The 14,842-nt window shown below is 35.1% G+C and overlaps 1 protein-coding gene and 1 long non-coding RNA gene across 2 annotated transcripts in view; both read right to left on the bottom strand.

Annotated features, from left to right (window-relative positions):
* Positions 1-640: 640 nt before the first annotated feature.
* The window catches only part of LOC123536870 (uncharacterized), a 95,552-nt gene continuing 81,350 nt past the window's right edge, over positions 641-14,842 (bottom strand). The window contains exons 10-14 of the mRNA XM_053529265.1: positions 5,065-5,394; positions 3,459-3,661; positions 3,083-3,218; positions 2,016-2,283; positions 641-1,760 (exon numbers count right to left, since the gene is read on the bottom strand). Of these exons, the coding sequence (XP_053385240.1) occupies positions 1,580-1,760; positions 2,016-2,283; positions 3,083-3,218; positions 3,459-3,661; positions 5,065-5,394 (1,118 nt within the window). The 3' untranslated portion in view covers positions 641-1,579. The remainder of the gene's footprint in view (positions 1,761-2,015; positions 2,284-3,082; positions 3,219-3,458; positions 3,662-5,064; positions 5,395-14,842) is intronic.
* On the bottom strand, positions 6,822-13,303 carry LOC123561240 (uncharacterized). The gene is made up of 5 exons (XR_008368241.1): positions 12,601-13,303; positions 11,902-12,013; positions 11,243-11,385; positions 10,774-10,870; positions 6,822-10,327 (listed from the first exon to the last, which is right to left on the bottom strand). It is a non-coding gene; the product is annotated as an uncharacterized LOC123561240 (long non-coding RNA).

The raw sequence follows: 14,842 nt of genomic DNA, 5'->3' as shown, positions 1-14,842 counted from the left end.
CGAAGTCTCGCAAAGATACCAATCTAGTCAAAATGAACCGACTTTCCTGCTGTTCTCTCCCTTTCTGTTCGACAGTTTCACGTCGTCAAACTCGCCAATCAAATGACCTTTCAGCTCTCAACAGGCCTATCATGTTACTTGTTGTCTGTTTTCTATGATTAATTGCAAATTATGTATAACGATCTCTCTTGTTATTCTAGGCAGTATCATGAGTACTTGGGTTATGCGCATTTGATACAGTACTTGGATAATACGCATTAATACCGTGCATTGACTACTCGCATTTAATACCGTACTTGGTTTAGGCGCATTTAATACCGTACCTTGATTATAAAAAAGTGTTAAAGTACCTTTTGTAACTAATCCAACTTTTATTTTGACACTATTGATATATGCAAAATCACATAGTCTGTGCAAACTTATCCTTCAAAGTCTAAAAAACGTCCAAAACTTCAATAAATCATGTAGCACAGAGCAAATGAAAACACGTCCACCGCCATCTTTACCGGTAGTCCACAGATTTAAGATTACATAAGGGCAAAGTGACTGTCAAACACCGGTGTGTCTGCATCGCTAATCAATTGTCAAACGTCCAACGATAAAAGAAAGAAGAAACAATGAGAGATAACATACAATAATAATCAATCTGTCATCTTTTTAAAGATTTTAAATAGAATCCAGCCAAAAGTAGAACATAAAAGAATACTAATATCTTCCTTTTTTCTTGCCACTTCTAGACAATGCTAGATTATTTTAGAATTTCAGCAAATAAAATGACTTGTTAAATGAATGTTGAACATGAAAAAAAGAAAATCCTCCATAACATCATATGATTCATTAGAAATGAAAATCAAAACCGTAATTTAAAAATTCCCGAGGTATCTTATCTATATTTCCGCTCCAATACATGCACATGTCTTTTCTCCTAAATTCATTTCCTGAACATGCTGAAAAGCTATTACGAAAAATGACATTCCAAATGAATAAAAGAGATTTTTAAACTGGAACTGTCACAGGAGTGACGAATAATACCCCCTCAATACAATACAGCTTTGCCGCAGAAGTATGGCAAATTTTTAGTTGGAAAGAGGCCATAACTACGTCAAAATATTGGTGGTTTGTAGCCAAAGTCGAACTTGACCTGTATTTTATGATGTTACAAAAACTATCTAAATCTGTCATGCCTTTCATCCTAAAACCATGAGTTTGGCAATTTTTAAGTTGGAAAGGGGCCATAACTACGTCAGAAAATGGTGGATTGTAGACAAAGTCGAAATTGACCTGTATTTTATGATGTTACACCTGTGTACCAAAATTATTTAAATCTGTCAAGCCTTTTATGATTTATTGTCCGGAAAGCATGAAAACAAACGGACCGACAGACAGACCGACCATCCAACTGACAAGCTCACTTCGTTTGTAGGGGTATTATAAACTGATAAATAATCATGTTAAGAAATTCTACATTGAAATAACTACTTAAAATCCGTAAATAACAAGTAAACTAGAATCGATTACATTATGAAATGTGTTCGTGATCATTAAATCAGTTTTCTGCTTTTCAGGTTGCAGAATTCCCTTATGTGACTGGGTTGCACGTTTGGCGACACTGGGCCGACCAGTCGGAGGAGTCACAGAATAGGGCATCACAAAACACATAGATCCCATCATGGCTGTTTGAGTACTCGAAACTGTCAAACACAAATCTTGTCTCATGCGTAGACTGGGAAATTATGTGGGTGTTCGTGTTTACTTCACACCTGTAAGACAAATAATAGTTGAATTTATATGGAAACAGTAAAGTTTGAAAAAAATATAGTTGTTTCTTTGTATCTCGTTTCATTACATCAGCAAATTGAATTTAGGAACGCTGACTATTATTGCATTATTTTAACTTTTGAATGTTTTCTGGAATACTGCTCTCAAATTTTATCCAAAGGATAACTAGGAATTGTTTTCTTAATTTGTTAACATTTTTGTATCTAGATATGATATTAGTTGATCAATGTATATACCCATCCTTTATTAGAAAGTACTTCATGTGGTCATGCACTTGCTCAGTCGGTTTTGTGTAACACGTGTGGACCCGCATCCTGATGTTCCAGTCAGTGACTGTTGTAAACACCTTGGCGTAGACGTGCGAGCCTATCTGAGCATGCAAAGGGTTTCCTTTACCTATTTCGTGGATGAAATCCTGATCTTTATAAAAGGACACGCTGACGGGGTATTGGGGACTACTGATATTATGAGCTATCGCGCTGGTCGCATTACTAGAAAATCCACCTATAAAACCAATGAAGTTAATAAGATAGATGTAACAGACAAACAGAAACATACAGGAAGATGGAAAACCACAGGTCATCGCCTCGGACAAAAACATATCTGTTGAGTTTAAACTTGGTTGCTGGCCTGGCAAAAAAACTCACTCTTTAAATTCTTCAGTTAAAAGACAAGACAGACGCACAGGGTAAAGCCAAATTTTGAATTCCGAGATACTAAACATAATGACATAATAATAGAAAATGACTCTTTCTATTTAGGAGATTATATGAAAGAAAGAACTACACTAGTATCGATTTATTCTGATAAGAAATCAGACGAATAATTCCACACTTTATATGCATCGTGAGCATTATTAAGATATATTTCATACAATCAAAATTATACAATGAGGCAACAGTGTTTAAAATAGACCAAAGGTCACTCAACTCTAATGATTCAGTATTTGAATGTACATGCACGTCGTTGATTATTTTATTTTAAAATTATGTATTATTTAGGACTGGTGTGTTTTCTGCGTATTGTGTAACTGTCAGTTAAATTTTTAACCTTTAAATCGAAGGCCATACAAGAAATAAATTGTATGTGTTTTGTGTACTCTTAGTATGTAACTTTCTGAAAATAAATTATTATTATTATTATTATTATCATTATTATTATATCTTTAAACCCACAATGGTCTCGAACTAGTCACGTGCACACATTTTCACGCTGTGCTCAAATTGAGAAACATTCGAAAAGCTTTTAAATTTCCAGACAAACTATTTGAAATCAACTGGAAATTGTTTTAAATCCGTCATACCTATAGCAGTTCCGTTTTGTCCTATGTCACATTCTACTCCAACTGTCCAGTTATAGTGCAACACTATAAACAGGTATACAGGATCGTGCTCCGCATAAATTAGTTCGTTGTTGTACACTTCAATTCCGTTGACAGGCTGTTCAAAGTAAGAAAGTACCACTTGTTATATTATTATGGTGTTATTATGTTGTCAAACATTTGAAATTAAGGGCTTACAAAATCATCTAGATACACATTAAATTTCTTTTAATTCAGGGTTCGGCTAAAATATTATTATCATATAACAATACAAGACGAATTCCCAGACAGACATTGAACCCAAATGCCGTGTCTACAATTCTGAAACAGTTATAAAACTAGTTCTTGGTAAACTTACCAGTTCACTAGTTAAGCATTCGGAAAGGTCATGTTGAAATACCAGAAGGTCACCATTTTGCACACCTTTACATTTATTCTCCCCAAGGTATATATCAGATGCCCTTGCTGTTGGGTAGATATGTCGTATTTTGTCCATTTCTACCGTAATATTCCAGTGATAGTTAGTGCATACCACATGTATAGCTCCCTTCAGGCTGTAATCTGTAAACAGTGATAGTGCAGAGCAGCTGATATAATTGTCAGTTGTATAAATGTTTGTTATGCGTCCATACCGTGCTTGAATTAATCTCTAATCAATGGGCAGGGTGGAATACTGGTGTTGTTTTTTTTCTCGTACGTGGAATAATAAGTATAAAGATAAAAACAATAAAGCAGTAAATCATTTTGATATGATTATCTTGGTAATAGCAGTAGGCATACAAACGAAGAAATAAAAACAATGTGTGGCTGTAGATCTAGTTTTATCTTGTCTCATACAAGTTTCTTGCATTTCTATTGGTCAGTAGACGTCACGTGGAGACAGGATATATTCCATATCCAGCAAGTACATTTCAGATATGAATTTTGATTAAAACAAAATGGCTGCCGCATCGCTGGCGTAACAGAATCAAGTCAGATTATCAATAAGCTCCAGTGATAGACATCGTTTCCGAGAGTAAATTTAGTGTTTTCTTGTCGTTTTCATTTTCCTACTTAGTTTAGACTCGTGAAGTTTGACAGAAGTTAGCCGTAAAAAGCGGAATAACTCTGTATGGGAGACACGAATGTTAAAATCTTGTTTTAAGTTAAATCATCGCAACACAAAGGAACTTGTTTCTTACTCAGCAGTTTGTTGTAGGATCATTTACGTGCAAGAACAAGGATGTAACAGGTGATGAAAGCCGAAAGTTTCAAGACATTTCTGACATCGTGAAATCTGGTGGTTTTCGAAAAGTTGGAACAGAAAGCTTTTTTTTGTGTTTCTGATCTAAACCTGATCATAACCTGTGTAAATGAACTTTGGTGTTTTGTGATTAAATCAAAATACAGGTCATTGTGCATTTTATGGCTGGTGTTAATCAAATACAAACAAAACATGATGACCAAACATATGACTACAGGATTCCAGTCTGCACTGTAAGCAGCTTTGTTAATATAAAATGTATCGATTATATCATGTAAGGGTAGTTGGCAAGATAACAAATCGTTACACAGCTTATATCGCGTATCCTTACACCAACAAGTAGTGTAACTAATAATAATTATCTGTTCCATTATCAATATAAATCAATATGAGTAACTGGGTGAAAAATAAATCGTTAATATTTGTTATTTAGATTTTCCTTTAGGTTTGTAAAGAGCAAACTTTAAATAAATAGTTACTAGAACAGTGGTGGTTTACAGAAACATTACATTAGCATTGCCTTATTTATTTGTTGGTTTTTGTTAAGTTTTTAAAAGTACCGCGGTTCAGGTCAGATGGCGCTTGCCAGTGTTTATTAGTGGACGAAGACTCCACGGGATCTTCCTCCACGTGACCTTCCTCCACGTGACCAAACAAACTTTTTCTGTAGACAGGTTTTTAGTAAGCATCAAGAAGAAATATTGTAACTGTGTGTACTTACAAGCTTCACCAGATGTTGTTTGAATCGAAGAAGGTGTGGTAGTGGTGACCTCTGTACTCGGTGTTGGCGCTTTTTCAACGCGTATATAAGTTGTTGTATTTGTTGTATGATTTTCACCTTTGAAAACATTATGAGCAATACACATGTAGAATCCCGAGTTTCCAACGGTAAGATTCGTGAGTTCCAAATGAGATCCAATACTCTCTGATCCATCCGGCAGTAGCCAAACATAGTCAGGTGCGGGATTAGAATCTGCAGTACAACGAAGGGTCAAAGCTCCTTGTCCTGTTGTATATGTTTTAATTGCTATGAGGTCGATCGTTGGTGAATCTAAAATAATGTTGAGAATATGATTTGAGTTGTGACACTACCTAGTGTTATTGAGATACTGACTGACTAATCATCTAAGTATTTATAATTTCACATTTACAAAACAACATTATGTACTGAATACACAACAATATCATTTGGTATCTTAGATTGCAACCAGTCAGTTCAATAGCAGACTGCATTTTTTTTTTACCAGAGTTTGTTTATAATTAAAAGGTTATGAAATGTACAATGCCAGATGTACATTATTTGTATAAAGCATTATTAAATATGCGATAAACCATATAAAGTAATTTCTTTAAATCGCATTTCAGTACATCGTTATGTGCGATACTGTTATGAACTGAACTATGTAGTTTTTTCATGTATCCGTAACACTTTTTCATCGGCACTTTTATTGCGACTCCTTCGCCAGAGAAGAAGATTGCATACAAAACCTTCTTTGCACTCAAAGAACGTTTGGCAATTATTGGGCGTTTGCTGTGTTTAGTGGCCCAGATCGTATTGCTAATCTTTCTGACGGGCTCAAAATAATGGACCAAGGTTTCATCACCTGTGACGACATTGGCAAACTGCTTTTTGTCATATTTTGGAAACATTTGAAGCAGCTTTTTGGCCACTTTAACCCGTTGCCTCTTTTGCTCATCAGTCAACAGATGTGGCACCCATCTAGCAGAAATCTTTCTGACTTTCAAATGCTTCTTCAAAATAAGGTGAACCGTTGATAGTGATATGCCTACCTTTCGCGCAATATCACGAACTGTAAATCTGGCATCTCCTTCAATGATTTCTTTTATTTTGGAAACGATTTCTTTACGAGATGCAGATTTTGGCCTACCTGATTTCGGTGCATTTTTGATGGACTCTACACCAGACTCAAATTTCTTTTTCCACCGCCGAACTGTGTCATAAGACACACAAGAAGGTCCATAAGCAGTAGAAAGTTCAGTCATCAGCTGCTTCAAAGAACAACCAAGTTTTGAGCGAGCTTTGATGTAAGCCCGTATTTCATCTTTCTTGTCGACCCATCTACCAACCATTTTTACTACAGTGGTCAATGATTGCGTGTATTCAAATAGCAAATTTTATGTCTTACACTTAGTCTAACATGTACATTTATACACCGTTGTGTAGGTATTGAATAACCCTATACAGGTAGGTATTGGTTTTTATCGTGCCCCATGTGGATATCGAGCTAGAGGACAATAAGCAATTCATATCGAACACTCCTCGTATGCATATCGCGCACAAATGCGAAAGAAAAAACATTTCGCAGACATACTTACAGTGTAATTAAAGCATATATAATAATGCACATGATGTTTTAGATAAAGATGTTTAAAACTGAAATTACCATCAGATCCAGGTAAACAAGTGCGTCTCGAATATCCACCCCCCCCCCCCCCCCCCCCCCCCCACCTCCCTCCACCCACCAAAAATTGTCCAAACACCGTATGACGTATGATAAACATGTAAATGAAGTAAAGACCTCCAACGATGTTTTAAACGCGATGTGTACAAACATAACTATAAATAGAGTAATATGAAGCATATGTAATTCAACATTTTGTTATTTGTCAAACTTACCATTATAAAAAGCCTAATAACTATGTTCAAAAGAGATCTCTTTCCGTGTTGGTTTGAATTTCAGCGACGTGAATTAAGTTTCTTTATATTTTTGCATCAAAAATATTTCGATTCCTTTGGGTGTTTATCATGCTCTCTATGACATAACAACAGAGAACTTTCCGAGACTAATGAGCCTCATGCCAATATTAGTTTTAAATGCATGTACGTGATGGAAATATGTTATGTTATATGAAGACATGTATATCAATGTAAATCATCTATGTATAACTAAGAAAAGATAACTATGGCAACAGAAAGGAAAACGGAAAGTTATGGAGCGGACACAAAACAGACACTGCAAACTTTTGACCTCAAAGTGTGATTTTCACCATTGAGCGTGGATCGCCATGACACGTCGCCTTTATACGAGGAACATTAATTTTTGTTCCAAGTAAAAGTAAAATCCCTTACGGAGCATACAGGAAAAAACGTCATGTTGACTTTTGGCTTCCGAGTGTGACCTTGACCTTTAAGTTATTTGAGTTAAGTTGGTCTGCAGTTCGCAGTCCGCGATTCGAATTGCGCACTGCAAACTGATCCGCAGGTCACGATTCAAATTTCAAAGTGCAGTCTGATAAGCATTGTCGTGTGAACTAGAATGCATTTCACAATTCGAAGCCCATAGCTTTGGAATCTAATTGCAAACTACAGATTGGTCTGCAGTTCGCGATTCGAATTGCGAACTGCAAACTGATCCGCAGTTCACGATTCATATATTTAAGTGCAGTCTGATCAGCACTGCCGTGCGAACTAGAATCCATTTCACAATTCGAAGCCCATAGCTTTGGAATCGAATTGCAAAATGGCGAACTGCAAACTGGTCTGATCAGCACTGCCATGCAAACTGCGGACTAGAATGCATTTCACAATTCGAGGGTCAAATAAAATTGCAAATGGCAGACTAGTCTGTAGTTCGCAGTTTACGATTCGAATGGCGAACTGCAAACTGATCTGCCGTTCGCAGTTCGAAGTGCAGACTGGTTTGCAGTTCACGATTCGAATTGCGAACAGCAAACTGGTCTGCAGTTCACGATTCAAAATGAAGGTACAAGGAAAATTACTATAATAGTTTTAGTACTTAAAAGTGGTTGTTAAATAGCGGTTATGGGTCTGCACTCCCTCCGTTCTATTAGAATTGCAAACTGCCGGCTAGTCTGCTGTTATCAGTTTTCGATTCGAATTGCGAACTGCAAACTGGTCTGCAGTTCACGATTCAGAATGAAAGTATATTCGAACGTTACTCTTACTTTTTAATACATAGAAAATGGTTGCTAAAAAGAGGTTAAGTGTCTGCACCGCCTGTCTCTGAATAAAAATTGCAAACTGCCGACTAACATGCAGTTCTGTTTCCGAATCGAATTGCGAACTGCAAAATGGTCTGCAGTTAACGATTCAAAATGAAAGTACAAGGAATGTTACTAGTTACTTTTTTAATTATAGTACTTAGTAAGTGGTTGTTAAATAGAGGTTAAGTGTCTGCACCCCTTCACCCTCTGTTAGAATTGTAAACTGCCGGCTAGTCTGCAGTTCTTAGTTTCCGGTTCGAATTGCGAACTGCAAACTGGTCTGCAGTTCGCAGTTCACGATTTGAACTGCGAAATGCAAACTGGTCTGCAGTTCAAGATTCAAAATGAAAATATATTGGAATGTTACTCTTATAATTTCAGTACTTAGTTAGTACTTGCTAAATAAATGTTAACCTTTAGCCTGATGGCGGCAAGTGATTCTGCCTTTGCGACCAATGCAGACCAAGATCAGCCTGCACATCCATGTAGTCTGATCATGGTCTGCACTGTTCGCTATTCAGTCAGTAAAGGGCTTGGTTCACTTATAGGTGAAAATGGCACAACATCAAATGTTGTTGAAATATTATTATAATGAATGATCAACAACTCAGAATGCAAAATCTCATATTTTAATTCATTTGAAATTGTGCTGTTGCCATGGCAACCGATTGATTTTCTTTATGGAAACATGAAAATCGCTTATAACAATTACATCAGAATGCATAATTAACATTCACATATGCTAAGATATAACCCTAAGCAACGCCTATAATTTCAGGCAAAAAGAAATATGGTTGCCATGGAAACGGAGATAAAAATGAGAATATTTGCTATGTCTGTTTTTTGTGGAATAAAACCAATTTAGGTCATTCTTTTAGAAAAAAAACATATGTAATTTGTTTGTGAAGATCATTATTCATAAATAATACAATATATTTCTGTTGCTATGGTTACAATGGAGTTGCAGTACATGCTTCAATGAGACAACAATGACGTTTTTGCTAAGTTATTGTAGAACACTCAGCATTTACCATTACATGTAAAAATAAAAAAATGCATCACTAAAAGGTGTTCTTCAAACAATGTTTTTTTTTCGAGACATAATATAGAATAACAGAAAAATGTTTCCATGGTTACGCAGTTAATTCCGTAAACATTATACTACATAATGTCATTTAACACACAGTAATAGTTTAAGAAAACTGCCTTTTTAAATTGCTTGATCATATTAAAAGAGTTAGATTACTAACGGCAATAACAATTAGGCATACAAAAACTAAATTGTTTCCACAATAATCCAATGTATGTTTTACAAATTACACACATATTGTGATTTCAGACATGTTAAATTAATTGTTCATGAAAAGGGAAAATGAACATGATACTGCCGACTGAAATGATTACATGCAGAACATATTCGTAGATCTATATAGTCCAACTGTCGTAATGAAAAAAAATGTATATTACTACAATATATGTTACAATTATTGTTGAAAAATCTTCCAGTGTTTTAGAGGAATTTCACATTTATACTGTGTTCAGCCTTACATGTATATAGTGTGTCAATATTTAACAAATGCATAGTACTGTAAACTATATGTATCATTTATTCTTTTTTCAAATATATGGAATTTGGGTCTAGTACATCTTCAAAAAATCAAAAACACTTTCAAATTAATCAAAAACACTTTCAAATTAATCAAAATTTCAGAGCTCTTTCTCTGTATTACTTTAAATGTTAAACACTTTTTTCCATTCATTCTTCGTTTTAAATGACTCGAGTTCTCAATTTTAATGGCTTTGACACTGCTGGTTTTGAGCATACATTGCTGTTGCTGCAAAGGGGCACTTTTTCATTATACAGGTACCACTGTCGACTAGCTTCTAACTCAGGAGTGGTAATACGGTTGGTGAATTTGCTTGTCATGCCAACCCCCTGCCTAAAAATATTAATCTCCGTCTCTGTGTTGAAGTTATAATCCTTCAAGAATACTATACTAGGTCATGCAGAAGACATTCTGTAATGATAAATGTATCAATATTTAAGACAAAGAACACATAACCTTTTCATAAATCCTGAACAACAGCTGTCCAAACGACAGCCCACACTTAATTACATTAAATAACATTTTAGAATTTTATTACCGTAATAACTTCTGTTAATGAAAAAATTCAACTATTGCACATATTCTACATCAAGTAAGGGCCATGATTTTGATCTCATTTTAACAAGCAGTTTTTTAACCTGGTTAAGAAAAAACAGTATCTTTATTAGAATTATGTTATTTCTGTTTAACTTGCTTGCAGTGAGCTAGACACTCTTTAACAACACAAAAATAAACAGAAACTGAGGTATTTTAATAGTGGCCTCTTTACAGACATGATCTCTGCAGTAAGTTTTATCAATACTTGATTATTAATAAAAAAACGTAATTGATTAAAGAGGCTCAAGCCAAATATATACCTAAACATGTTCAGGGCTGAATTATGTATGCCGGGCCTCAATCAGGTTGTACTCCAAGTCATCATGTAGACCCATCATAACAAGCCACATTCCATAGCTAAAATAAGGGGTATATGTAAACAATGAATTCTTAAACAAAAACTTCTAAGTAGCAATAGTGAGTCCTTTGAATATAACATAGCATCACTTTATTAAAACAAGTAAATGCCAGCTACACAGTTAATTTTCTTACATACACACCTAAGTCTTAATACAGTATGTTGTGTAAGTAATGCAATATTCAAATTGTAATTCAATGTTTATCAGTGGAAATATATTTTTTATTTACATAAAATTATGCACATTATATATATAAACTGGAAACTAGTGACTTTCCAAACTGGTGTATGAACACACTGTAAAATTAAATATTTCTACATCAAATTCTGTGTGATTAATACATATTTCTTTATTTATTGGGAATTCTTACCTTATTACAATACTTTTCTTATTTTGTCCACTATAATTGTCCATATGTAATGAAACATTCTTTTCTCCATAGCCATGATGCTTGAAGTGATGCTGGACCATAGATACCACACTGTTTGCTCCTCTTCCAACAGCAGTACTGTACTTTTCATACAAAAACAAGAACAGTTTATAAGAAATGTATTAAATTCTCATCAAAAATGGAGTGAATCAACACTGACCAAACAGTTCATCCTTTCTTAAAGATATTGCTTAACATCAACTTGTATTTATCAAAATTTAATTGAATTCCAATTCACAGTGCTTATAATATAGCATCTTTATTATAAAGTAATGCAGTATTTTCAACCCAATTTCAGGGATTTACAGAATGTTCAGTGAAAAAAAATAGAAATTAGTAAAATCAAGTCTTAACAAAACACAACTTCCTTTAGATAATTTCACTTGACAAAATTCCTGCAAAGGTGTCACTATAATTGTAAATGTAAAATGTGCACTGCAGGCCTGTAGCTTTTATTCATACAGTCATGATTTGTTTGAAGACTATGGAATTTAATTTAGTGATATATGGAATTCCATAGTTAAAATTGATATTGAAAAAGTGCATTTGAGGATACTGACACTGCTATGAATGTAAGCACTAACTTCAAAATCTTATACCTGCATGAGGATTCACAGAAATACAAGGGCCCTACTTGCTGAGCATAGTATGGGGTCAATACTTGTTGAGCAGTTGCAGTGAGCCTCTATATTATTACTGCTGGAGGTTATCCTGAAAAATATAAAAAAAAATCCTCATTTACTTAGTAGCCTACCAGCATGCTGTCTACCAGTAATGGCAGTAGTGATAATGAAAAAAAAAGTAGTTTTTATTGTAATTTGCATGTAGAATTTTTATGAAATTTTCAGGAGGTCTATTTTAGTTGTTATTACAACAAAAATTGACAATTTAAAACACCACTATAATTTTCATAGCTTGTACTGTGCATAATGACCATGTAATTATTAAAGTTTTAAACTGTTCACATCTGTGACAGTTTAATCAATGTAGATCTAAAATATCTTGTAATATTCCTGTTCATTTACCTCTTTACTGGATTCTATTTCTAGATAGAAACTTTCATACAGAATGTACTTAACATAGTAGATGCCCAACTGTCTCGGCTACAAGTATATTCTGCCATCATGAAAACATACAAATAAAAGTATTTGACAGCACACAGTCAAATCGAAATGTCAACACTGCTATTATTTCTTCGCTGCAAAATTGTATCTTCGATACGTCAACAAACAAAGCGGTCTGTCCATTTTGTTTTGCCTCTAATTACGAATAAATTTATAATGAAAATTAACACTTACCCTAACAATTAATAAATCCGCCATGCACTTTAAATATCCGCGTATATTCAGAGCAATAACTGCATGTATTCTCTGACCCAGTTTCAGACATGTATCCACCGATAATGGCGTGTTGATTTCAAAGGGAAACAATTCGCTAATTCACTCATTAGGCTAGTGCGATATAACTAAAGTTTAAACTTAAAAATCTTCGTCCGATATTATTGATTTTAACACTAATGGCTGTTGCTTGAAAAACAAATTAATGAAAAATAAACATCTAATTAAGTGACGTCAACATTGATCAACGTCATTTTACCGAAATCGAGGCTTGTGTAATTTCGGATAAAAATGTGTCTCTGATACGGACGTTTTTTTTTTCGTTTTTGAATATGGCGGCATTGCTCACCAGCGATGATTTTTGCACTTTTTGTTGGTTTTTAATGTACGAAGTAGTGGTTAAAATATTAAGACTGGTAAAGGATGCCGCCAAGGCGAAAATCATAAATAAAGTCTCAAATTTCATGGAAAATTCACATTTTTTTGGAAAGTGGGGCATGTTTGGAGTAATATATAAACACAACAACACATTATTTTTCAAAGTTTATTACTTATATATGAAGCATGGTGTTTACTTGTTACGGACAGCATATGTATCAATGTAGAATAAGGAATGTATAATATGGCTAAATTCGGTGCCATTTAGGTACATAAGTGAACCAAGCCCTTTTCAGTAAACACCCCTTCAATGGTAAATGGTACTGCCCCAATTGAATGATGGTCCAGTCCATTATAGAAATTTAGCAGGCTAAAGGTTAAGGGTCTGCACGCCCTCCCCCTCCATTAGAATTGCAAAGTACCGGCTAGTCTGTGGTTCTTAGTTTTTTATTCGAATTGCGAACTGCAAACTGGTCTTCAGTTCGCAGTTCACGATTCGAATTGCGAACTGCAAATTGGTCTGCAGTTCACGATTCAAAATAAAAGTATAAGGAATGTTACTACTATAACTGAAGTACGTAGTAAGTGGTGGCTAAATTGAGGTTATGGGTGTGCACTCCCTCCCTCTCCATTTGAACAGCAAACTGGCGGCTAGTCAGCGGTTCTCAGTTTCCAATTCGAATTGCGAACTGTAAACTGGTCTGCAGTTCGCAGTTCACAGTTCACGATTCGAATTGCGAACTGCAAACTTGTCTGCAGTTCACGATTCAAAATGAAAGTATATCGGAATGTTACTCCTATAATTTCAGTACTAAGCAAGTTGTTACTAAAAAGAGGTTAAGGGTCTGCATTCCCCCTGCTTCCATTAGAACTGCAAACTGCCGGCTAGTCAGCGGGTTTTCAGTTTCCGATTCGAATTGCGAACTGCAAACTGGTCCGCAGTTTACGATTCAAAATTAAAGTTTATGTGAACGTTTTCCTTATAATTTAAGTACTTAGTTAGTGGTTGCTAAGTAGAGGATATGGGTCTGCACTCCCTCCCCCTCCATAATAATTGCAAACTGCCGGCTAGTTTTCGGTTCTCAGTTTCAGATTCGAATTAAGAACTGCAACTGGTCTGCAGTTCGCGATTCAAAATGAAAGTATATTGGAACGTTACTCTTGTCTTTTAATACTTAGTGAGTTTTTTTTTTTTTTTTTTTTGATTTAACGTCGCACCGACACATGATAGGTCATATGGAGGAAGACCCCAGGTGCCCCTCCGTGCATTATTTCATAACGAGCGGGCACATGAGTAGAACCACCGACCTTCCGTAAGCCAGCTGGATGGCTTCCTCACATGAAGAATTCAACGCCCCGTGTGAGGCTCGAACCCACATCGATGATGGGCAAGTGATTAATAAGTGGTTGCTGAATAGATGTAATGGGCCTGCAATTTCTTAGAACTGCACATTGCTGTTTAGGATTTGAATTGTGAGCTGCAGTTTGCAATTCAAAATGAAGTGTATCGGAACGTTACTTTTATAAGTTTAGTACTAAGTAAGTGGTTGCTAAATAGAGGTAAGGGGTCCCCACCGTTATACCTGCAAACAGACGGCTAGTCTGCAGTTCGCAGCTTATGATTCAAATTGCAAGCTTTATAGGGGTTTGAAGTTTGTGATTCGAATTACAAACTTAGATCTGTTTTTTTTTTTTAATTTTTTGGGGGTTCAAGATATATGCAGTACAGAGATTCATTTTCTCACAACAAATTGGTATTGTCTTTAAAATTAAAGATTCCAGTCACTTTATTGTTTTGTAATTCCAATTGCATAACATTGTTTTT

This window comes from Mercenaria mercenaria, chromosome 17 (assembly GCF_021730395.1).
Source record: "Mercenaria mercenaria strain notata chromosome 17, MADL_Memer_1, whole genome shotgun sequence".
NCBI classification, from domain to species: Eukaryota; Metazoa; Mollusca; class Bivalvia; order Venerida; family Veneridae; genus Mercenaria; species Mercenaria mercenaria.
This window is presented reverse-complemented; position numbering and strand designations above follow the sequence as displayed.